The sequence below is a fragment of the Simochromis diagramma genome, unplaced genomic scaffold, assembly GCF_900408965.1.
Source record: "Simochromis diagramma unplaced genomic scaffold, fSimDia1.1 OVJJ01000649.1, whole genome shotgun sequence".
NCBI lineage: Eukaryota > Metazoa > Chordata > Actinopteri > Cichliformes > Cichlidae > Simochromis > Simochromis diagramma.
In genome coordinates this window covers 1062610-1089024 of record NW_024387444.1, presented here as the reverse complement: position 1 = coordinate 1089024, position 26415 = coordinate 1062610, and the positions used below count along the sequence as shown (strand labels likewise).

The 26415-nt window shown below is 42.6% G+C and overlaps 1 protein-coding gene across 3 annotated transcripts in view; it reads right to left on the bottom strand.

Annotated features, from left to right (window-relative positions):
* The window catches only part of LOC120722560 (anoctamin-4-like), a 57344-nt gene that overhangs the window by 29941 nt on the left and 988 nt on the right, over nt 1-26415 (bottom strand). The window contains exons 2-4 of one of the 3 annotated variants that reach the window (XM_040013575.1): nt 24096-24170; nt 14617-14841; nt 513-713 (exon numbers count right to left, since the gene is read on the bottom strand). In XM_040013575.1, the coding sequence (XP_039869509.1) occupies nt 513-713; nt 14617-14841; nt 24096-24170 (501 nt within the window). Of the gene's footprint in view, nt 1-512; nt 714-1949; nt 5029-12486; nt 13173-14616; nt 14842-24095; nt 24171-26415 lie in introns of those variants that run through there. The other 2 variants (XM_040013576.1, XM_040013577.1) reach the window with 2 other exon arrangements.

Sequence of the window (26415 nt, the reverse complement as noted above, 5' to 3'; positions counted from 1 at the left end):
AAACATCAACACGATCGTAGTGTTAGAAGTTTTTCTCTGGGATAGAATCAGCTCTGCTTCAAATTCTACTTTTAAAAACTATAGAAACCACAAGTGGCATCTTCAGACACAACAGGAGCTGATTATTCAAGAGCTTGTATGAGAGGAAAGGGACTTTAAATTAAATTCCAATTCAAATGGCTTTTGATTCTTTCATGATGCTCTGTACTGTATCTAACTCCTTTAATTAATCTGTGTTGTCACAAAAAGCAAGTATGTTGGCTTCAGCAGAGAGGACTATCGTATTTTACTATTTTTATATCAGGTATAGGGGAAAGACTCTAAATACAGTAATTGAAAATGCCAACAACCTGCACGCAAGTCTGAAAAAGTTTCTCTGAGCAGTGATGGCCTTTTATTAGCTGATGTAAAGGTATTCATTCGAAAGACCGCAATACTGTCAGCTAAACTTGCTGGGAGAAAATAAGCTGAGTGAAGTCGACATAAATGTAGTTGCTGCTGGTGGTGCTCACCCAGTGGAGGCACATCATCTTGAGTGCTGGAATCTGGGGCTGTGGCCAAAGATTCCTCCATGATGTCTTCTTCCCCACAGGAGGGGAAGGCGAGAGGTCTGTCTGCTGCCCGGTAGCCAGAGGCCGAGGGCTGCAGCTGGACTCTGTGTCGGCGGAGGCTCTGGTGCTGGAGCTCAGACCCATGTAGAGATAAACTTGCACCTGTAAGGATACACAGCACGTTACTGTCGTTTTTTTGCTTCCTTTTAAGAGATAGCAATTAATCTTTTAGTGCTTATTGTTATCTATTTCCATCCAGTTGCTCGCTTAAGACACAACAGAAAGTCTAGTAATAAACTTGCGAGCAACTGGTCGAGTATTGACCGTGTCATCTGGGCTTGGAACTATTGTGACAGTGAACATGAGAAGACTTTCTGTCAGAACGTCCCCCAGGTAAAGCGTTCTCACTAACTACACGGTAATGGCCATCCATGCAAGAAGAATACATCAAGACCAAAGACCCAAAGCTAAACGTGAGTCATCCCAAGGAATAAATCAACAAAAATAATCAGGGCCAGACAGGCAAAACTTGCAAACTTGCAATTACTCTGCACACACACACACACACACACACACACACACACACACACACGCACACACACACACACACACACACGCACACACACACACACACACACACAAAAGTCACAAGGGCCCCTCCAGCCAGCATCATCTGACAGCCTTGCAAAAACACAGTTAAAGTTATTCTAGAAATGCCAGAGACCATGTTGACTTCACTAACAATGCCCAAGTTGACTGGTTATAAAATGTTAACTATTAACTCCTAAGCTAACAAGTCAACTGCTGGTGTCCCAACTGTGACTTCTGCCTGTGCGCACTTGACTCGATCACATCATGGCCAGTAGAGCTCGACACACACAAGGCTGCTCAGCTAGCTAAGTTAACTAATGTTGAACTTCAAACAAATGAAATGTTTCTACGTATATTTCACTCGCAGTTAAGGCTAGATTACTCGACTCAAACTCAACTTAATGTATTTATAAAGCACATTTTTAACACATTGTTAACAACCGGCACCAAAACCCTGTTCAAAAGACAAAATGGATTTAAAAAAACAAATAAACAAACAAACAAAAAGGAAAAAGCACAAAAGGGAATAGATACGAAATGACTTAAATACATTTTAGTAGGTGCTTAATACATGAAGCTGAAAAAGTGAGTGAAGACACAATGAGCAAGTCCGATTCAAATGCCAGTGAGTAAAAATGAGTTTTAAGTCCAGTCCAGGCTGGATGGAGCAGATTTGACTGGGAGAGGAATGCTGTTCCACAGTTTGGAGAATGCTCTCTGAGTTTCAATTTAAAGCGGAAAACAGTCAGAAGCATCTGATCAGCTAACTGGATGAACAGACAAAGAGTTTTCGTTAGAGAAAATTACCTTTTCTTTTCCTTTACTGTAGATGTAGAGCAGGTTAATCTCACTCACATATGCTAGAAAGTTTTCCAAGTGGTCACTCTGGGTATTCCAAAAACAACAACAACAAACCCCCTCTGCAAATAAAATAAATAAAACTTTGTTGTAAAAGAAATATTTTTAAAACTACAGCTTCACAGGCAATCAAGACTGTCTTTTCTAAATCTTTAATCCATGGAGGTTTTGACATCTACAAAGGTAGCTAGAGTTTAGTGTAGAGTGGAAAGGAACAGTCCCTAAGAGGAAATACTGATGAACAGCCGTGCTGCACATCATACAAGGTGTAAGCCAATGGGTAGAATGCAATAAATGCTGAAGACGTAGACAGCGATTCCCACTATACAAACACTTTCCTTGAGTTTTTGCTGAAGCGTAACAGCAAAATTTAAAAGGAAGACAAAAACAGCAGGAACAGATGTACAGCAACAGATAATATGGCAGAGGAAGCTGTGTGAAAATTAGAGGGAAAAAAAAAGAAAAAGCACAGCTCTGTAACTTCTATCTCCTTAGCAAAGATTAACCTTGAAAGACCCTCCAAGGATAGACACTCTACATGGCAACACATATGCTAATTGGAGCTATTGGTCAACTAGACTGTGCCCGTCTGGGAGGGAGAAATTATTCCAAGCTTAGCATAAAACGAACAATCTAAACAGGTTTGTGTCTCTTACTTTCAGTCCTCTGGAGAGTGGGAAGACTTCGAGAGAGGGGGTTGGCTGTCTTGAAGGTCTGCACGGTGAATTTACGTTTGTGACAGCAAAGGTGACTCAGCTAAATTTTTCTGCTGAGCGGTGGTAAGAGGGACAGAGATATAGAGGTTGGGGAGTTGTCCTGGCTTTTAATCAGCCGTTGATGCTTTGGAACATTGGACTCCATGGACGAGGCTAATGGAAAGATGATCAATCTGATACTAGTGGAAAACAGGGTGACCAACTCAACCTGCAACCTTCAGAGAGGGCACACTGAAAAAACACTTTATTTATTCAAAGAAGATGAATAAAGTTTAATCTCAAGATTTGAGATTAAAAGTTCTTCTATGGAAACTCATTTCTGCCAGTAAGTGAAAAAAGATCAAATTAATCACGAACTTTAAAGAGTGTATGAATATTTACGACCTTTTACGCTTCATTTAAATTGAAAAACTGAAATAAAGTCCTAATTTTACTATTCTTTTCCTTTGATGTCATACTTATATTGTACTGTGCCTGGGTGTCTTTGGAGGAGTCGGACTCAAGCACACATAATCTGTATTCAGGAGGGCGTGCATAAAAATTAAGTGAAACAGTCGCAACATATGGATTGTACTTTGCTCACAACAAAATTTAAAGTTTGTTCAATACCTGAACGTATTCCAGTTTTGTATCAGTTTAAATTGGTGCACTTTTCTACTGTGTAACATGCACAGTAAAAAAAAAAAAACAATTATAGTTTTTAATGGAAAAATTATTATTATTATTGTTTTGTTACTGGTGGAAATTAGCTTCCATAGTTCTGACATGAGAAGCTTTTATTTTCAACTCTTAAACCCAGGCAGTATGTGATGACCTCATACACTTCCCGACCCCGTTTCCTCAGCACCCTCAGCACTCCAACGCTGCTCTCGTTAATGGAAAGGAGAATTGCTTACTATAAATATTGGCTCTCGGAGGACTGAGACACCAGATATTAGCCTACATCGTGCTGTCTTGCCAGGCAGTGGCCAGTCAAACAATGTATTCATCAATCTTTAACAACCTTATGGTGCTTCTGTAACCCAAGCCACAACTGAGGTCACATGGTACTAAAGCTTTGGGTGTACACACATCTGTTTTTCTTAAACTCAATAAAGCCACACTTCAGCGGTGGTACTGTAGATTATTTCCTTTTCCTCTTTAATTTTGAACATCCAAGAAAAATGCATCTTAAAATTTTTCAATTACCAGATGAAGAATTTGTTAATTGTATTTTAAGATTTTATATAACATGGCATTACATGCAGCCTAGTCTTGCAAGTTGTTGCTTTATTATTTATTTTATTCTCACTAGTTTTGTATGCATAATGCAGTTTTTTTGTATTAGAAAAAATATATGTTGTGTCAAGTTTTCTCATAAAGTATTACCTGTGCCACATGTGCTCACTTACTATAAACTATATTCATACTCTTAATGTAGTTTTAATACTTGTCAACTCGTAGTAGTTGTATCAGGAAAATCACTGGGGTTGGATGTGGCAGAAAACCATACACACACCACATGTATGCTATTGTTCTTTGTTGCGGTTTAACCTGTGAAAGACAAAAATGTAAAGAAAATTCTGCATCAAGCCTTGCAGTCATATTGTTTCTGAATGACATTACGGTGGTTACCATTGCTGCCTCACAGCAAGGTCCTGAGTTCAAATCCACCAACTGTGTGGAGATTGCATGCTCCTCCCTGTGGGTTACTCTGCCTTCCTCCCACATAACAAACATGTGCTTAGTGGGGTTAGGTTAATTGATTTTTCTAAATTGTCCAAGCTGTGTTAGACTTGTCCAGCTTAAACCTTGCCCTATAACACCTGGGATAGACTCCAGTCCCCTTCGCCCCCCTGTGAGCCTGATAAGGACAAGTGGCTGGAGTGACAGCTATGTACATTTTGTTATTTAAAAAAGCAATGTCTACACAGGTTTTATGTTAATCAGACTCTAGACTCTAGACACTCCAAGAAATAACTCTTTAAATGAACTTTAAAATAATCACAGAAAGGTATTTTGACATTTATAAATGGCTTTCTCTTAGCATTAAGTACTTTTGCAGGACTACTCTAATTTGGAAAGGTTGGATCAACTCAATTTAATTAAATTGGACTCAACTGCAGTATATAAGTTGATTCACAATTAATGAATTAAGTTGGTTCAACTCAAGTACATTAAGTTGGAACAACAGAATTGCATAATGCTAAAATAAAGCAATTTAAGCACGTGTAAATCCTTTCCTTTGGATAAGAAATGACTAAAATACATACTTGCCTCTATCAGTGCGCCCCAGGGTGGCTGTGGTTACAATGTAGCTTGCCATCACCAGTGTGTGAATGTGTGTGTGAATGGGTGGATGACTGGTTGTGTAAAGCGCTTTGGGGTCCTTAGGGACCTTAGGGACCCCAAAGCGCTTTACACAACCAGTCATCCACGCTATACAAATACAGGCCATTTACCATTTACATTTTAGTAGGTTCTAAACACATGAAGCTGAAAAAGTGAGTGAAGACACAATGAGCAAGTCCGATTCAAATGCCAGTGAGTAAAAATGAGTTTTAAGTCCAGTCCAGGCTGGATGGAGCAGATTTGACTGGGAGGGGAATGCTGTTCCACAGTTTGGAGAATGCTCTCTGAGTTTCAATTTAAAGCGGAAAACAGTCAGAAGCATCTGATCAGCTAACCGGACTAACAGAACAAGAGTTTTTGTTAGATATTTCCGTTTTTATTCCTTTACTGTAGATGTAGAGCAGGTTAATCTCACTCACATGTGCTAGAAAAGTTTTCCAAGTGGTCATTGTGGGTATTGCAAGTTAGCGCTTGTGGAGAAATTATATATTGTGGAGGTAAACACAGACGACACGAGAGCTCTCGATAAACACTGCTCGTTTATTACTCATCACCACAGAACTGAACACTTTCCCGCCAAAACACAGCAACAACACTTCCTGAGAACTGGGTGTGAGTGGAGCCCTCCAGTGGTCCACCACACATGCCCCCCCCGAACACCCAGTAGGGTCATCCCCTAGTCCAGAACCCTTGTTTTAATTAAACGGCTGAACCGGGGAGGTGGAGAGCTGGCGGAGGGGAAACGAGCCTGAGGGCCAGGCTGGCATGGGCGGTCAGGAAAAACAAAAGATAGCTCGGGCCCCGCCAGGTGGGGGGCGCTCCCAGAGGAAGAAGCAGGGTTGTCCAGTCCAGTGGAAGGTGGGCGGCCACGGCGGGGGGCCTGAGCCGGCACCACCTGGTCATCCAGAAGCACATGCGCTGGTTTAAGTCTGCCAATAGAAACAGCCTCCTGCCGACCCCCAAAATCCAAAAGGAAATGCTTCCGGCCCGGTTGAATAACCCGAAAGGGGCCGTCATACAGTGGACGCAGCGGAGGCCTATGAGCGTCATGCCTGACAAAAACAAACTGCGAAGAGTCCAACGACCTCGGAACAAAGGTGTCGGGCACACAATGGTGCAGTGGGCCAGGAAGAGAAAACGAGTCTCTTGGGGGACGGAGAGACAGCACAGAGGGAGCGAAGCACGGGGGTGGGCTCTCAGGCAAGAATTCCCCGGGGACCCGGAGGGGCTGACCAAGGACAAGTTCAGCCGGGGAAACCCCAAGGTCTTCTTTAACCGCGCAGTGCAACCCCAGTAAAACCCATGGAAGGCGGTCAACCCAGTTGCCATCTGTGAGAGAAGCACGGAACGCGGCCTTAAGCGACCGGTGGAAATGTTCGCACATCCCGTTGGCCTGCGGGTGGTACGCAGTGGTTCGGTGGACCTTGACCCCCAGGCCGTCAGCCATGGCAGACCAAAGCTCGGAAACGAACTGGGGGCCCCTGTCTGAGGTGATGTCGGCGGGGGGACCGAAACGCGAAACCCACGTTGACAAAAATGCCCTGGCCACTGCTGCTACTGTAGTGGACGCCAGAGGCACTGCCTCAGGCCAGCGGGTTGTGCAGTCCACTACAGTCAAAAGGTGCGTGAAACCTTGTGACTGCGGCAGAGGACCAACCAGATCCACATGCACATGATCAAAATGCCTCCCTGAAACACGGAAGGATTCGAGGGGCGCCTGTGTGTGCCTATGGATCTTAGCACGTTGGCATGGGATGCACGCGGCTGCCCAGTCTTTCACCGATTTACGAAGGCCCGGCCACACGAACCTAGAGCTGACCAGCTTGACCCAGGCCTGGACGCCTGGATGAGAGAGGGCGTGTACGGAGTCGAAAACGCGACGACGCCACGAAAGGGGAACTACAGGGGGTGGACGGCTGGTGGAAACATCGCAAAGCAGGCTAGGCCCCCCGTTCCACACGGGTCTGTCCCCCAGTACAAGGCCCATTTGCGCAGACCGAAGGGCAAGGACGTCTGGGTCGGCCTGTTGGTCAGCGGCCATAGCCTCAAAGTCTATGCCAACATAAACGGGAGAAACCAGCACACGGGATAGACAGTCAGCCACTGTTGGACTTACCAGCAGAGTGCTGAATGTCAGTTGTGAACTCGGAAATGGCTGTAAACTGGCGCTGCTGGCGCCCGCTCCATGGATCAGAGACCTTGGACATCGCGAATGGTTTATGATCGACGTACGCGGTGAAGCTCTGACCCTCGAGAAAAAAACGAAAATGCCGTGTCGCGAGGTGTAGGGCCAGCAACTCCCAGTCAAAAACGCTATATTTGCGCTCGCTGTCCCTAAGCGTGCGACTAAAAAACGTGAGTGGTTGCCAGACACCGGAGACCCGCTGTTCTAACACTGCGCCCACTGCCACGTCTGACGCGTCGGAGGTCAACGCAATCTCCGCCGATGGAAACGGGTGGGCCAGCAGGGCGGCGTTTGCCAGCGCGGTCTTGGCCCCAGAAAATGCCTGGATGCATTCAGGGAGCCAATCAATCGGGTCCTTAGCTGTTTTACCCTTCAAGGCAGCATAGAGAGGCTGCAGCAGGTGCGCAGCTCTGGGGAGAAAGCGGTTGTAGAAATTGACCATCCCCAAGAACTCCTGCAGTGCTTTAACGGACGCAGGACGCGGAAAAGCCGAAACGGCCCGGACCTTGTCTGGCAACGGAACCACACCGTCAGCGGAAATGCGGTGGCCCAAGAAACCCAGAACCGGCAAGCCGAACTGGCACTTGGAGGGGTTGACGATCAGGCCGTGTGCCGCCAAGCACTGGAAAACCTGATGCAGATGGGACGCGTGCTGACTCTCAGAGCAGCTGGCCACCAATATATCATCAAGGTACACGAAGAAGAAAGGCAGCCCGCGCAAAACAGAGTCCATCAACCGCTGAAAAGTCTGGGCCGCTCCTTTCAGGCCGAACGGCATGTGCAAAAATTCAAACAGGCTGAAAAGGGTAATAACGGCAGTTTTGGGGACGTCTTCGGCGCGCATGGGAACCTGGTGATACCCCCGCACCAAGTCAATTTTAGAAAAAATCGAGGTGCCGGCGAGGTGGGCGGAAAATCCTGGATGTGGGGAATGGGGTAACGGTTGTTCTCCGTGACATTATTCAAACGGCGAAAATCCCCACACGGCCGCCACCGACCGTCTGACTTGGGCACCATGTGTAGCGGAGAAGCCCAGGCACTATTCGAGCGCTGTACTATGCCGAGGCGCTCCATTGCTGCAAACTCTTCCCGAGCGACGGAGAGTTTCGCGGGGTCGAGGCGGCGCGCGCGTGCGAACACCGGGGGACCGACCGTCGGAATATAATGTTCAATCCCGTGCTTCGTTGCCGTGTTCGAGAAATTAGGAACAGTCAGTGAAGGGAACTCCAAGAGCAAACGCTGAAAAACATTCCCTGAATTCACTACATTAGCACGATTCAGGGGCTCGATGGCGCGAGTGAAACAGGGTATTGAAGAAAAAGACAGTGCATCGATTAAGCGTCTGTTAGCGACATCGACCAGCAGTCCGTGGGCACAAAGAAAATCGGCGCCCAAAATAGGTACAGAGCTAGCGGCAACAACAAAGGTCCATTGGAAATCCCGACCATGAAAACAAACAGTCACGAACCTTTCCCCGAACGTTGCGATGGGAGAGCCATTAGCCGCAACAAGCTGCGGTCCGCAGCCCGCTGCTAAACTGTCGGCTCCAGACGGGGGAAGGAGGCTCTTCTGGGAGCCAGAGTCGACCAGGAAACGTCTCCCAGAGCGCGAGTCTTCTATGAAGAGCAGTTTTTCTTTGTCGCCAGCGGTCGCGGCCGCTACAGCATGCTGGCGGGGTCCATGTCCCAGGGTCGGAAAAGCGCAAGGCGGCAGGCAGCGGCGCGCTCCGGCGCCAAAACGCCGATGGTAGAAACAGAGGTCCCGTCCGTGGTGTCGCTGTGCCGCGATCTTTGCCGTCAGCGAAGGATCGGGTACGTCGTGGCAGGTCAGCGGGGAAGTTGAAGGCGCAGCCGGCGAGGCTGGAACTAGGTCGTGATCGTGGAAAGTGAGGGTAGCCAGGAGAATATGATCCGCGTCCTCAGCCAGGGAGCGATAATCCTTCGTGCCCAGAAGCGGAGAGTTGGCGAGGCCGGCTCTCACGGCCGCCGGCAGCTGTCGGAGGAAGATGTGGGCGAAGAGGAATCCCCCATCGTCCAGTCCGAGAAAGGATAGCATGTGCTCCATCAGTTCGAGAGCCGTACCACCACCCAGGCCTGAGAGGGAGAGGAGCTTCTCGACTCGGAGAGGGCATAGCGCCGAAGAAGCAGCTCCTTAAGGGCGGCGTACTTCCCTTGGGTGGGTGGGTCCCGGAGGAGAGTCAACGCACGACGGGTGGCTAGCGGGTCGAGAGAAGCCACCACATGGTGATATTTTGTTTCGTCAGCCGAGATGCCACGAAGGGCGAACTGAGCCACCACGTGCACGAACCACGACGGGGGATCGTGAAGCCAAAAGTCCGGCAGCTCGAGCGCCACAGCAAACGTAGCTGCAGCCGGAGGCAGAGGGCTGGCGGCTGCTGATGCATCCAGAGCGGAGTCGGTGCCACCATCGGACTGCAGCATGTTCGAGTCAGGGGTCACCAATGTGGAGGTAAACACAGACGACACGAGAGCTCTCGATAAACACTGCTCGTTTATTACTCATCACCACAGAACTGAACACTTTCCCTCCAAAACACAGCAACAACACTTCCTGAGAACTGGGTGTGAGTGGAGCCCTCCAGTGGTCCACCACAATATCTTCTATAGCCTGGAAATACCTTAATGTCCACCAAGAAGAACTGAAATGTAACAATCTTTATTTGTCCGTCTCAGCTTTGGTGCAGCACCTCAGTTCATCCTGAACCATGCTGCTTTAGCTCCACTTCCTTTAAGGCCTCCTTCACTGCCAGAGCTGAAGCTAGTTTGGTTCATTTTAGGTTACTTGTACATACACTGACCTGATTATATGAAACTTTAGCCATGTTTAGTATGACCAGCCACCATTGTAACAAAACGAATACTTTCATGCTAATGCAGGTCATTTTTCCGAACTGATTGCTACTTTCCAACCACACAAGCTTGAACTAAAAATAGCTGATCACAGTTATGTTAAAGTTACCTTGCTGTGACTTTTTCACTGTGATATGCTGAGGGTCATTAAATGCTTCATGATGACATAATGACAGTTTGAACAAAAGCTGAAAAAAAGACGCCAGCAGTGGAATGGTGCAAAACATTAAGCGAGAAATTGTCTGTGTCTGAAGAAAATTCATAAAACTGTGTAAACTGATGTAACACTGGAGCTTCACGTGGTCACTCAAACAGGTCTTTATTGATTTTGAAGATGCAAAAGTGACACATAAATCTCGATAGCCTGTTTGAATAACTTCAAACAACCTCGGTTTGATTATGTATTTTATTTTCTGCATTTTTAGTGTGGTGAGCCTTCTCTGTTACCATAATATCATTCCACTTTGTCAGTTTAAGCAGCCCAAATACTTTTTTCATTTACAGGATGTCGTATCAATAATTTAAACTTGTCTGCTAAATAGTTTGGAGTCAAGATCTCCGGTATTTGAAGCAAGTAAGTCATCAAAATTAATGTGAGGAGAAGTAGGCCATGCTTGTTATTTCAGTGTCAGATATGGTACATATTTAATCAACATGTCTTGAGCTGCTCCTCTCATTTCGAGCCACTGCTCCTGCCTTGTCAGTCAAGAATGGTGAATGAAAATCTTATGCACATTGTTTCGCATGGGTGTCAGTGTGACTGCTAGATAACTTTAGTCACTCAGAAGCAGACAATATTTGAAGTTTTCTGAATTAAAAAATTGCTTTAAAGCGACTCTCCACGATGTCAATCTTTACAGTTTTAACATCCACTGCTGCTTCCATATTTAAACTGTGATTTAGCTTTCATTATTAGATGGCATAGGTTAGATGGCAAGTCTTTGGTGCAGTGTCACTGGTTTTTCAGTCACATTGACAGCTGCTGAATGCTCAGTCCTGCTTAAAGAAGCTTTTCAGTTTTTCTAGTAATTTGCTTTGCTAACCAAGCTAGCACTAGCTGATTAGCTTCGCCCTTCCGTTAAAATATCATCATGTCTAAATGCCATTGGCTTCAAAATAGTAGCCTAATAATAGCCCCATGGCTATGAATATCATACAATATATAAACTAGAGCTAAAAGCATATATAAAGGTTATTGACGTTTACAGATTGTGGCTAATGAGCTGTTCTTATTTTGATCTAGAATGTAGCAAACCTGACAGTTTCCAAGCATGAGCTGTTTGAAGTTGAAATGCTGTGGGTGCTTTATGGTCACATCTGTGGACACACCACGAGATTTAAGCGTCCATGTTTTTGTGCCATTGTGTTTAGATTACTGTTGTGACCCATTCACTGGCTTAGATGATCTCTTTCAGACTCACACCAAGACTTCTAATGTCTTTTAGTAAGCAAACTCACCTTATTCATACTTTATGTGCCTGACCTTGAGTCCCAGTTGATTAGAGAATTAGTTTTGAAATGTTACATGCAGAGCAGTAAATGGACACAATTTATCTTAACTTGGTCTTAAATACACTGGAAAACGCAGTGTGTTTAGAACCTATTGAAGACTGGGGTGGTGGTCATATTAAAAAAGAGCATAACATTACTATTACACAAGAATATTTAAAGATTTTTCTCCAGTGAAAAAGGATTTCTTCTTCTCTTCTAGTTGCTTAAAACACTCAACAGTGCGGCTCCATTTATAACACAACACAACATGGAGATGACAGCTCACGCTGATAGGAGAAGAAAGGTGTGTGTGTGTGAATGTGTGTGTGTGTGTGTGTGGGGGGGGGGGGGGTTAATGGGAAATGGGGGGGGGGGATGTGTGTGTTGTCAAGGGGGATTAGGTGTCAGTCACCAGTTAGGAGGGATTGTTTGTTCTAGCTGGATGCGCGAATCATACCCAGGGGCGCATTTTCTCCCTAGCGGCCAAGGGATGGAAATTTTTGCACCTGCCGAGCTGCTACTGGTGCCCAGTCACCACAGTCACAGCAAACACACACTCATACACGGACATTGCTCACAGAGACATGACTAGTTTCCGTGCGTTACAGCTGATGAATCACAGCAAAAGAGCTGGTGGAGCGTGTGGGAAAAAACATGTAGAATTACAATCAAGAGAAAGGGGATTATGAGGAGCTGGAAGAAAGAGTGTGTGTGTGCATATGAAGGTCAAATGCTTACACTGTTCAGGGAACTGCGGGTGAAAGATGAAGCAGTGTAAGGGCGGGGGGAAGGACACGGTAACAAATGAGTGAGAGCACTGCAGAAAAAAAAAGAAGAGAATCCATTCTGGAGATCAAGCTGCCTTTGCTTCAAGACAACTTGAGGACACTCACCATGTGAAGGTGGGCAGAGGCAGAGAGGCAGCTTCGCTCCTCAGAAGGCAGGAGGAGGAGGAGGAGGGGGGGAGAGGCTTCACAGCTGAGCCGCAGCAAATGCCAAAACAGCCCGATGACTCCTCTACATACACACACTGACATATGCACACACCACCCTCCACCTCCAGCCCCTCGCTGAGGGCGACAAACAAGTGCGATGTCCCACGAGAGCAACCAGCATCCCCACTTTTTTTTTTTTACTCCTTATTCCTCACATCCCTGCATCAGTCGGTCCAGAATCACTGTAACATTCACACACATGCGGATCGGATCTGTCATAGTGAAAGATGCTCAAATCTGGCAGCAGGAAAGCTGCAAAAGCTGTCACAGATCCTCACTGAAGGAAAAAAAAAAACACAAGCATGAGCAGGATGTTTACAGTGTCAGAGAGAGAGAGAGAGCGAGAGAGAAAGGAGAGCTACTCATCGGCATTCTTAATCGGGCTTCTCTGGCAGCCAATCGGGGGTCAAGCTGCTCTGACAGCGGCCAATCAGAAAAAAGGGCTGGCTAGTCAGTGTTGCTGCAGCCCAAAACAATGACAGTTGGCACTGATGACAGTGTCAGCATGGTCCTCTGATGGAGACTCAAGGGCACACACCCTCACATACAAATACATGCACGCACACATAGACACACACACCTGGGAATAAATATATCCATTAATCTATCTAACCTATTAACAGATATTGCAGGTTTATCATGTCATAATAAAAACCCAATAAAACGATTAATTTCAATATAAAGATGTGCAGTTCGTTAAGCAAAACAAGTAAGTGGAGCAGAAACAGCTGCGCGGGGGGGATGGGGGCAAATCTGGGTGAAGGACAGCCATATTGAAAAGGTGACACTGGTGAAGAAGTGATAGTGTACTACACCACGTCATAGAGGTGTAGCAGATGTGCTGCCCAAGCTCTTCTGCAGATGTGTACAGACATAAGAACAGATGACTGGAAAACCTGCAGCATGGTAAAGTGAGGTGAACACAGAGGTTGAAGGGTCAGAACACTCTGACCAATATTTAAGAATGAAGTCCCCGATATAAACATTATCTCAGCCTCATCTTCTCTGGTCTAAAACTGTAGAGGTCAGAAGGCAAAATACTGGTGACCACCAGGCTCCTAGTAGATACATATATGATATCAATGTCAAAATCCTACGTCGCCTTGTTCTCAAGTTATCGCATTTCAAGATTTTCAGAAAACTTGTGCTCTGACCTCAAGGTCGAGGTCCTGAGATTTGAATTTGTGCAAGTTTTTAAGTAGTTGCATCTATGGTATCAGTTTGAAACTCCTACGTTCCTGAGTTGTTGCATTAAAGATGCTATTTTCTCAAACAAAAGGCTCAAGGGAGACCGGATATCGATACTGGTACTAGCCAAAGACAAAAGAGGGCAGAAGAGTAAATCATGTCCATATGACATGACTCAGCATTGATTACACTGAATGGGAAAACCTGATGGTGTTCAAATAAAACAAAACCCGCACTTATGGATGACAGGATAAGCTGACTCCACTTTAAAACTGCCATTAGCTGAGAATTCACGAACACCGGAGGGTCCCTGGTCTGAAGCCAAGCTTGAGCAGTGAGGGTGCTCCCATAACATTTGAATCACTTGTCGACAAAGGGCAGTTTATTTAATCCAGGGCCAGAGAGCACAGCAGAATGTCAACAGGAAACAGAAATGCATGGTGGAGGAAACTTGGAGGTTGAGACCACGTTTCTCCTTATTTAGCTTCAGATGTGATCAGAGTTTCCTTTGTGCTAAAAAAGTACAGACACCGTGCAGTTTATCTGGTTATAGATTAATTCTGCAGCATGACAATCAGCTCATATGTACAACCAAAGACATTAAGAACTGCCTTCAGCTAAAAGAGTAAACAGTTGTTGTGTGGCCCACAGAGTGCCAGTTTCAGCATTATGGAGATTGCATAGAGGGTCAATCATAACTCCTGATATCAACACAGCTACAGGATGTTACCATCTGACCTGTTGTAATCAGTGTTTTACTAACTGAAATGTAGATTTGCTGTAAAAAAAAAAAAAGTTATCATAATTGAAAAGAATGTACTGTCACAGCTCTCAGCGTACTCGTGCTGCTGTCACACAGCGTCTCCTGGCTGGCACTGTACGTGGGGAGCGGGGTGACGGACAGCGACGCCGGGCAGGACACTGGCTCAAGATGCTCGCTGATGGGCGGGACAGCAGAGGCCTCGGAGTGAACACAGTCTGGACTCGGGAGGTTCTGGCTGCTCTCTGGAAAAGGACTGTTCCAGTGTGAGAACTCGATGGCCACTTGACCCCCGAGATCAAACCCTGTTGAGTGACAACAATTGAGGCAGATAATGAGATTCTAAACAAGAAGGGAAGAGGACACTGAAAACTTTAACATTCATCTTATGGGAGCATTGCTACATGTACAATTTGGGACTGTGTATGCTGAACATAACAGCAAACAGTTGTTGCAATGTTGCCCCCTAGTGGTGGAAACTTTCAACTTCAATAAAACATTGAATTTTCATTGTTGCCAGGTATGTCCTCAGCAGCAACCACACAAAAGATGATTCTCAGTGCATGAGATTCTAGTTCAGCAAAGTAATTATGATAAAATTCATGACAATGTAATACAGCCACACAGACAAATAGACATAAAAGCATATAGTTAAAAGATAGATTATTAAGCATAATTTTGCAATTTCCTCCAATAGCTAAAAGTTGCAAAACAACAAGTTAATACACAGGAATACTTCAAACACCTCTGACTTATATTAAATGAAAATATAATAATAATGAGAAGGGCCACGAAGAACCTCCACATCTTTCTGTCAGTTTTTGCTGCTCTCCAGAGTTCCTGAGGACCAGCCCTCTGCTGAACCAGCTCGGCACGCTTCCGGCCTTCGATTTCTCCTCAGCAGGCTTCCCTCCCTGTTTCAGCTCAGCTCTGACAAGTGACTGAGCTGGATGGTCCAGATGTAGCTGCCCCCCCACCTCCCCAAACCTTTATTATCTATAATTCTTCAGTAGGGCATTATAGATGCAGCAGATCTGATTGTACATAGCTATCTTATAAGCTGCTGCTGACCCCATTATTGAATTATCAAGTGCAGTTTGGGGGGCTACAAGGACCATGCTGACCTTCAGAATGCTGCAGTCAATTGAAATGCTTTATGCTCTCTTCCAGGTCATGGTGCCCTACTTTACCCTTCAATTAGGACCACAATGTACATTCTTGTACCTGCTGTTAGAACACTTGATCTATGTTGGCTTAAACTTTGGAATCAGAGATCCAATAGATCCAGATGCAGTAGATGAGCTCTGTTGTAAATATTCTGTGTTCTTTTCAATTTACTATTTAATTGTGTTCAATTTATTAAGCCTTTTTGATTACTTTGTTTTTTTGCTTTTTTTTAAAATTAACCTTGACTTTATTCTATGCCTTATTCTAAAGAAATCTCTGATATGCCAATGCCATAATGCCAATGTTACGTATGTTTTTTACTCTACACAAAATAGCGGGCAAATAAATGTCGTATTTTCCAAAATAAGTCTCGTTAAGGAAGGAAAAATCATAAAACTATTTCTTTACACTTCACAAATCAAACCTTAATTTTTTTTATTTCATTTTAAAAACAAATTATTAATTAAATCACAATATTATTTTTTCAATAGCAGCATCACTACCTGTTTTGCATTTTTAATCTGAACTGATATGTTGCGTTTGCTTAGATGAGTGGACTGATTCTGCTGGAGGTTTCTTCCTATTAAAAGAGAGTTTTTCCTTCCCACTGTTGACAAAGTGCTTGCTCATAGAGGGTCATATGATTGTTGGGTTTTTCTCTGTAGGGCCCAATTTACAAAATAAAGTGCCTTGAGGTGACTGTTGTTGTGATTTGGCGCTGTATAAATAAAATTGAACTGAACTGAATAGATGAGACACATAGTACCAAATATAAAGAGCAGCAAAGTGTGTTTTTAATGTTTTGTATATTTAATATTTCTGGTATCTTTCACTGGCAGGCGGGATAAGGGAACACCTCCACCCATGCCACCTCCTGGTTTCCTGTAAAACACAAAGCCCAGCAGATTTCAGATGTACATCAGCAATGAACAAACGCAGCCCCAATCAATAGCAGAAAAGTGGAACGCCTCACAGTCTCCAGGCCCTCTGGCTTGCTCCTTGCAATGCACATTCAGCTGGAGGATAAACTGCGATGAGGAGTGACGAGATAAATCTAAGCCATACTTTATATTTCATCGAATCTTTTACACCCTCCAGTTTTCAGAGAGAATGAAAGGAGGGATTTCACAAATGAAGTGTAAGAGTGTAAGGCTGGGCATCCCCCAAAATGATGTGCTCAAGTCAGCACTTTCAAAAACTGTGAGTAGGACTTTATTCACCCCGGGGGAGAAAACTGTAAGTGCATTACCTCTGGAAAGACAAATCTAACTCCCTTCTTTGGTGGGTGAAAATTTGACATAGTGAGATATTAATTAGGATGTAGAGCAAATACTGGAACCCATTTATAATATAGTGATGATTTATAGTTGATTTCGTAGGTGTGGAATTATAATTTTTTAAAAAGACAGCCTGTAATAATGATGAAAACTTGATTTTTTTCAACTCTTTTAAAGCACAGACACCTTGTTAAAATACACTGTGTTTGTTAACTCATTACAAACATTACTGCAGTGTAACAGACATGCCCTCACACTATAGGGATTTGTTACCCTTGATCTTATTTCAGTGTATGATTTGAAATATGGACCAGTAAAGATATGAAACAATGTGTCATGTGCAGCTCATATTACTGAAGGTGATGAAAATAGCAGGGATGGATGGATAAATTACACTGCAGTCTCTGAGATGTATCCGTTACTGATGTACAGTGTGAGGTGGACACAGGCATATGCGCACTGCAGGGCAGTGAGAATGACCCTAAGACATAGGGAGGCTATTTTATATATGTTATTTGGGCTTATATCTATGTATACTAAATCTGTTGTTTCTGGTAGGGACTTAATAAATAATATGAAGCATGTTTGCTCTAATTTTCTAAGATATTCCAGAGCAGCCCGTCTACTCGATGGCCACAAACAGAAAGAGCACCTCAGCAGTTTATATATGCATAGTTTTGTTTTAAACTTTAGAAGTGGATTAGCCTGTAAGATGGGTGTTAAATGTAAATTTTACTTTACGAACTGCTACTAGTATAATTTTGCCAATTTACATTTTTTCAAAAATCTTGTAGCTTATACCATTTGTCTAGTTGATGCCTTCAAGCCTTAAAAAGGAATCTATTGATTTATGTGGGGAGGTATGGCTCCATTAATGCCTTTTAGAATTTGTTTACAGGCACACAGTGTTCTTTGAAGTTTTTGTATCCTGTACCTGCTTACATCCCTGCTGAATGATTTATGTGGTCAATCTACAGTGCTCCATAACCTGTAAGTGGCTCCTGGATTTTAAACTGTATTAACAAGTGCTTTGAGCCATCAATGCCATCATCTCATAAAAGTCACCCACAACGATGGGAAGGGTGGAGTGGGTGCTGTAATCTACACCTGGCGTTTATCCGAACGACCTCCAAAACTTATGTTGCCCGGGCATAGTGTGTTCTAAGCATTATCTATGTCGCAGTCATCAGAAAAAAGTGCCCCTGTGGCTCTCTGAGGAGAGAGAGCCCTAGATACACCCCCCTCACTTCCTGATGCCCTCAGAGGTAAGAAAACAAATGCAGGTGCATTTATCTGGGCCACATGCGGCACAATGCATTAACACGTTTGAGCTTGGGGTTTACAGGAAACTACTGGTGCTTTAATTTGAACAGTGAATGGGCATGTGTCTGAAACTGCAGCAACACAGCCTAAGAAGTGCTGCACAGTTGAAGTTATACATTATATTAAATACTGTATGAATGGTTTTTTATCATTTTAGCGACAAAACTAAGTAAAAGGTTGGAAACACAGTTGTAGCTTTGCAAATCTATGTACAGTATTATTCTTGATAACAATAGCTGTCTTTTTCCATCAGTGTAAAAATCTTCATACAGTAAAAAATATCCATACATTCAATTCAGGGTAAAACACAATGAATGAAAATGTTCATTCTTTGCTTTTTACACTATTTCAAGGTAACAACCTTAAGGAAGTTAAATAAAATAAACATTAAAAAAAACGAAAAGGTTTTTTTGCAACCTGCAAAAGACTGGTGATCTGTTGGGAGCATTAAATGCCTTCATATGTTGAAGCATTAAGATGAGTTCCTTGCATTGGAACTGAGGGGCCATGCCCAACTCCTGAAAAATAGCCCCACACCATAATCTCCATCCACCAAACTTGACACTTGGAGACACAATGGTGTCAGACAGGTACCGTTGACAACTGCCAAAGCCAGACTTGTCCATCAAAGCATCATTCATCACTCCAGAGAAAACATCTCCACTGCCCTAGAGTCCAGTGGTGGCGTAGTTTCAACCGGATGCTTTCCATAGCACTTGGTTGCAGCTGTTCAGCCATTGCAACCCATTCAATGAAACTCTATAGTCCTATACACTCTATATGTTCCTGAGCTAATCTGAAGGCCACATTCAATTCAATTCAATTTTATTTATATAGCGTCAAATCACAACAACAGGCGCCTCAAGGTGCTTTATATCGTGAGGTAGATAGTATAATAATAGATACAGAGAAAAACCAAACAATGATATGACCCCCCTATGAGCAAGCACTTTGGCGACAGTGGGAAGGAAAAACTCCCTTTTAACAGGAAGAAACCTCAGGCAGAACCAGGCTCAGGGAGGGGTGTGGCCATCTGCTGTGACCGGTTGGGGTGAGAGAATGAAAACAGGATAAAGACATGCTGTGGAAGACAGACAGAGATTAATGGCAGGTACAATTCAATGCAGAGAGGACTATTAACACATAGTGAGTGAGAAAGGTGACTGGAAAGGAAAAACTCAATGCATCATGGGAATCCCCCGGCAGCCTACGTCTATTGCAGCATAACTAAGGGAGGATTCAGGGTCACCTGGTCCAGCCCTAACTATATGCTTTAGCAAAAAGGAAAGTTTTAAGCCTAATCTTGAAAGTAGAGATAGTGTCTGTCTCCTGAATCCAAACTGGAAGCTGGTTCCACAGAAGAGGGGCCTGAAAACTGAAGGCTCTCCCTCCCATTCTACTTTTAAATACTCTAGGAACAACAAGTAGGCCTGCAGTGCAAGAGCAAAGTGCTCTAATAGGGTGATATGGTACTACAAGGTCATTAAGATAAGATGGGGCCTGATAATGCCATCCAGAGTAAGAATCTGGTTAGATACCATATTTCTAAAGTTTTCAGGGCCGAGTACAATAACCTCAGTTTTATCTGAATTAAGAAGCAGAAAGTTAGCGGCCATCCAGGTCTTTATGTCTTTAAGACATTCCTGCAGTTTAACTAATTGGTGTGTGTTATCTGGCTTCATGGACAGATAGAGCTGGGTGTCATCTGCATAGCAGTGAAAATGTATGCTATGTCTTCTAATGATACTGCCAAGGGGGAAGCATGCTGTAAACAGAATTGGTCCTAGCACTGAACCCTGTGGAACACCATAATTAACCTCAGTGTGTGAAGAGGACTCTCCATTTACATGCACAAATTGGAGTCTGTTAGATAGATATGATTCAAACCACTGCAGTACAGTACCTGTAATACCTACACCGTGCTCTAATCGTGCTAATAGGATATTATGGTCAACAGTATCGAACGCTGCACTGAGGTCTAGCAGGACAAGCACAGAGATGAGTCCACTGTCAGAGGCCATAAGAAGATCATTTGTAACCTTCACTAAAGGTTTGAACACATAAATTCTGACTCTGCAGAAAGTTGGTGACCTGAGACTTTTGGCAATACAGTGGTCCCTCGCTATAACCCGGCTCACCTTTCACAGCATCGCTGTTTCGCGTATTTTTTGTATGCAATTTTGCATGATTTGTAAACTTATCAAATTTACATAATTTACATAAATCTTTGATCACTAGCAGTGTGACTCTAAAGCGCTGTACTGTATGTTTGTAAGTTTTCTCCCAAACAAACACAACAATGTCGACGAAATGTTTTGCACCGTCAAAGGCATCTGCGGTAGCACCCAAAAGCCAGAGGAAGATGCTAACCATCATTCAAAAAGTTGGACTTCTGGACATGCTAAAGGAAGGTAGAAGTTACCATATTTTCTGGATTATTAGGCGCATTAAGCGAAACAAAACAGTTAGATAAGTAAAACTTTACTCAACTCATTCTTCTTGCTTCCTCCACTTCTGTACCATTGATTCATTATTGTTGAATTATCTGGCAGCTGCTCTATTGCCATGTTCTGGACCTGAAAACAGGGTTTGATCTTTGGTTTCGTTCTATAATACTGGACTTATTTTTCTACGAAGGTTTGAACTTTGAGAGTGTTTAAACAGGAGAGAAAAGTATGAAAATGTTCATGTCTGTCTGAGAAAAGTGCATAAAGTGTTTAGTGAAGGGTTTTACAGCCTTAAAACATCTATAATAGTTGTAAAAAATAAAGCTAACTACTTCGCGGATTTCACATATCGCGGCTTAATTTTAGAACGTAACTCCCAAGATAAATGAGGGACCACTATACTGTATTTTCATAAGTTTTCTCCCCAACAAACACAACAATGTCAACGAAATGATTTGGACTTCTGGACATACTAAAGGAAGGCGGAAGTAACCGTATTTTCCGGATTATTAGGTGCATTAAGTGAAACAAAAGAGTCAGACAAGTGAAACTCTACTTGACTCATTCTTCCTGCTTCCTTTGTGAACCCCAACCCTGTTTCTTTACCCAAACCTAAATTGTTTATTTAGAACAAACAATAACACCCTTTCTTCTCTTTATTCACTTTCTAGCTCACTTGATCACCATCGCTCCCTGTCCCTCTGACTGCACTGTCTCTGTTCATCTTGCTTTCTCTGACAATAAACATCTTCACTGGTCAAAACATTGGACTTCATTGGTGATATAAAAACATATCTGTCCCTCCTCATCAATCCATCCATTTATTTATTTATTTTTTTGTTCTGTTGTCCTTTATCTGGCTTCTTGTAGGCTGCTGGGTTTTAAAAATGCCACTTTATGTGGTTCTCTTCTCAGATTTTATTCAGTGCCAACAAAGACTTTTTTGGGGCCACTTACTGTATATGCTTTATATCAGCTTAATTCTTGCAAGTGAAAGGTGCTTTTAGCTGTGTCACACTGCTTAGTTGAAGTCAGGGTGAAAAGCGATCAGTTATAGAGAGGGCTGAGATGGGATGAATGGCAGAGCTGGGGATCTTTCCTCAAAGTACTGAACTTGAATTTTGTGATGACCTGATATTTTTACAAAACACCATGAATCCTCTTGGACGGCAAAATCTCACACTTCAAACTGTAAAAAAAAAAAGGATAACTTGTGTTTTTGGTTCTGGCCAGTGCAGAGCCAACCTCGGTGCAGTAGTGCTCTAAAATTTCCAGCATGACGCATTTAATGTTTTATTCCATCCTTCACTGAATCCCTACCTCAGGGTGAATATTAGCTCTGTCTATAAGCTGCACTATCCCAGTAGATTCCTACAACAATAAAGGAGGGTGGAATTGATGTGAGATTATAATCGATTAGAACTTTTAAGAACCTACGGTGATGCTGACTTGTATTTTCCTCTCAAACAAAGGCCGGGGCTTTAAAATCACAGGCAGCACAGTAAATCTTTTTGATGTCAGAGTATGGGACGAGACTATAGATCTTTCTTTTGTGAAAACCAACAGAGTGAGTCTCAGCGGTCCAAAGCTCCCCCTCAGCAGTTCATTAGTTAGTTGGGTTTTTTTTTTTTAATTTAGCTTCTAGAGAAGAGAGGAACACCTGCATGCAGCAGCAGCACAGTCTGAATCCCCTTGCTGTCAACAACCTATACAGTAGCTTACAGGCTAACCACACACTGTGTTAATATTCATTGAAAAAATGTCAAAAGCCAAGGCCTCAATATTCCAAATGGCAGGCAGTTGCAGTTTTGTGACAGACAGGAAAATTATGTTGAACAGCTTTGTCACCATTGTACAATTTTCCATCAAGAACCTTGGACGTACAAACAAACTTCCACGTCAGCGGAAATCTTTAATTTTCTAACTTCTTAGCAAATCCCAAGTTAAATTTCCCCTAACCCCTCTGCTGTCAGAACTCTAACAATTCATACGGGACTAAACTACACTGATACATAATAAAAATGAAATATAACACCCATTATATTGCTAAAACATTTAAAGTAAATATGCTCATTCTGTCTTCCTTTTTTTATTTATGATGATAAAAAATTTTCCCCATGTCAATTTTGCCTTTTAGAAAAAATTATTATCAAGATTGTTCTAGTGTGAGATGCAGAGAAGATGGCAGCAATTGCATGATAGACCTTGATAGGCCTGTACGTGTGTTTAATGCAGCGCCACCTGAGGACATGAAGATCACAGCATTCAGTGTTCATCTCTTTTGCACAGCACTTTCAGGATCTTTTTAGGGTTTGATGGTATAGATTATGAAACAGACAATGAATTTTATACTTAAAAACACTGAATTTGTTCCACAATCTGTGAACAGCTCTTGTTTTTTGCAGATAAGTGAAACTCTGCCTGTCTAAGATGCTCTTTTTTATCCAAGCATGCTATTGATTTGTTGGCAATTAACCTAATTATTACCAAAATATTCCTGCAGCTTTTTCTTTTTAGGGCTTACTTTTCCAGCCTTTTGTTGCCCCAACTTTTAAGAGACATGTTGCTGTCATCAAATTCAGAATGAGATCATATTTTTCATGAAAAAGTAAAATGTCTCAGTTTAAACATTTGATATGTTTTTTTAAGTTCTATTAATAAAATACTAGTTTTGGGGTATTTGTAAATCAATCTTTGCATTCTTTTATATTTACTTTTTTGGAATTCAGGTTGTATGAATGTATTCAGTCAGTGGCCCTTAAGTCCAAAATGTTTGAGCTTGAAATAAACATTTGTGTTTGATTAAGGAGAGTGTTGTGTTGGCCTTTTCCCAGTTAAATAAAGTCCAGTGATGTTTTGCAGAGTTTGGAAATGAACTTCCCTTTAGTGTAAAGCCAGTGCTTAGATTAAATAGCTCTGTGGATGGGTTTTGCCCGGCGTGCTTACAGTTTTCTTACAGTTTTCTGAAAATGTTAGGTACAAACATAAAACTGTCCACATGGACGCTTCACTTTTTTTACTACTCAGACTCAGACAATAAGAAGGAATCAAGGTAGAGAGGACACACCTGGGGAACACGTTAGAAAAGTAAAACTGAGAGGCAGAGACATAAAAACTTGACATAGATGAAAGGGAAAGTAAACATGGAGACACAACAGAGAGAGAAAAATGAGAAACTACAGAAAAAGGGCACAGAGGGATTGCACAGACATGGGGACATGACTGGTGAGACAGAATGTAAACAAACATGGAGACAAGACTAACTACATGCAGGAGATACCAAATCTCCTGACCAAACCCTCACGCTGAAGGAACCATGACACAACTCAAAAGCAGTGCACTCACCGATGGTGATCTGACTGACACAACTGTAGAAGGTTCCTGAGGAGACATTGTAGCTGCTACTGCTGGGTTCGCGATCTGTGAATGGAGAAGACATCACGTATAAGGTGAAGGCAAATATTCAGTGTAACTAAGGTAGGGTTTTTTTTGTTAGCACAGGTGACCATCAGTACCATGGAGTCCCAGAGAAACATGTATCTTGCAATTTCAAATGTGCCCACTAAGCTTTTGAGCTTCTCTTTTTCCTGGGGGCTTGTGAAAATCCATGACCCAGCAGCGTTACAGGAATCAAACCCGTAATCCTGCAATGTTAGTGCCCTGATCCACACTGAGCTACACAAGGGGAGGAAACTCTTGACCTTGGCAGAGGTAGGGGAATAAAATGCATGAGTCTGGCAGCTTTATTGCCTTTGTCTACCAATTTATATAGAGGGAATAAAAGCTTTCACTGTGGTAGAACTCTGTGGATTACAGGGAGAAAACCTCTCCAAGAGCCTGATAATGTTTAAGAAATAATGCCTCGAATACCGCAAGTGATTTTCACCTTCTTTCCCTGCAGGGCAGACTGGACAAAACAAAGAGAAAATAATTAAACCCATACGAGACTGAATGGAGTAAGATTTAACTGTGAAGCATTTTGCAGTACTTTTTGCAGTCTTTGTGACACTGACCAAAAAGATTAATGATTAACAACTTTTACATTAATTTAACTTCATTTTCTTTTTGAACTGCAACTGCTATAATAGTACAAGTTTTACCCAAGTGGCACATCTGAAACAATATTATTAATATTTAATACAATTAAAGCCACATATATAATGGAAAGCCTGTTAAATGCTATCTAGGGATGCACTAAATGTGAAAGCTTCTGTTGATACCCATAATAATAATAATCAAGAGTTTACGATTCATTTGATTCTCTCTTTCATTCATCCTATTATTCCAAGGAAAAAAAAACATTTTCAGTATGGAAAAAACAGAATTGTTTTTAAGTCCTTTAGCTATTCATTAATTAACTAAATAGAAAGCACAAATCACCATATGAGCTACTTACACTGCTAAATACTATTTTATTTGACAATATACAATATAAGTAAACAAGAATAAAATTATTGGCTAAGTTATGTATCTATTTACAAAAGGTTGGGGTGCTATGTAACAATAAGATAAGATATGATAAGATGAAAAGGACTTTATTGATCCCAAATGTTGTGAAATTACTGCATTATAGCATACAAAACAGGTAAAACGATGAGTTCAATACGATAAATAAAATATTGGATCAGTTGAGTCAAAAAGGTAACAAAACAATAGACTAAAGAGGACATTCAGTTAAACAGAAAATACAAAAGCACTCAGTACATCAAGTGTTGATTCAAACTGGATCCAAACAGCAACGACAATGACAAATTCCCAGAGGGCAGCTATCTAGCCAACAGCTAGCTGTTCAGTGTTTACCACAGAAATGTTCTTTTGAAGTAAGTTTTCCTACTGTTTTGTTCTTGCAGCCAAATTACATAATGGCAAAATGTACACCATGAGTTTAATGTATATGTTCTGTGTGACTGAGCATCATGTGACCAGTAACATGATTTAAGACATGGCTTCAATGTGCATTATTATTTGATGAAAAGTAGGTGTACACTTAATGTTACAGTTTTGGTTGTAATAAAAAGGCAAACCTAACCCAACCACTCCTGCAGGTTATAGATGTGCTCATATTTTCTATTTTTTAGCACTCTCTTCATACCATCACTGACAATAAGCAACTCAACAATAATTCAGTCCAGTAGAGTACAGTGTAACTGTCAGAACTGTTATAAGACAGAGACAATTTGCACTCACAGAATCAGTCATTTAAATCTATGGGAGAACTCTGCAATAGCAAAACTGGCGATAGTGGGAAAAAAAGAAAAGAAAAAAAAGTTAAGCAACCTTATCTGCGCCTTTATTTGGATTAGCGCAGTTTGAAAAACTTGTGGAAGGAGGTTTTGAGGGGCTTTGTTAACCGAGGCTCCAATTAATAAGATAAACCTGACAGTGGAAACTGAAGGCCTGATGTGGAACACCAACTTTCCTCTGGGAGACAGAGGTTAAGTCATTAATCTGCCTCAGCAGAGCAGAAGACTTTCTCTGGCACTGCAGTCACCTCCTGAAAGATACCACCCAACATTTTTGCCTGGGACTGATAAATGAACACCTGAACTGCTTTTTCTCATTTAAGCACTAAGACAACCTTAAAAAAAACAAACTCTAATTTCCTTTATTTTCCTATCTAACACCTACAGATGCATCAAAAAAGAGCAAATGCAGCACAGTGTAG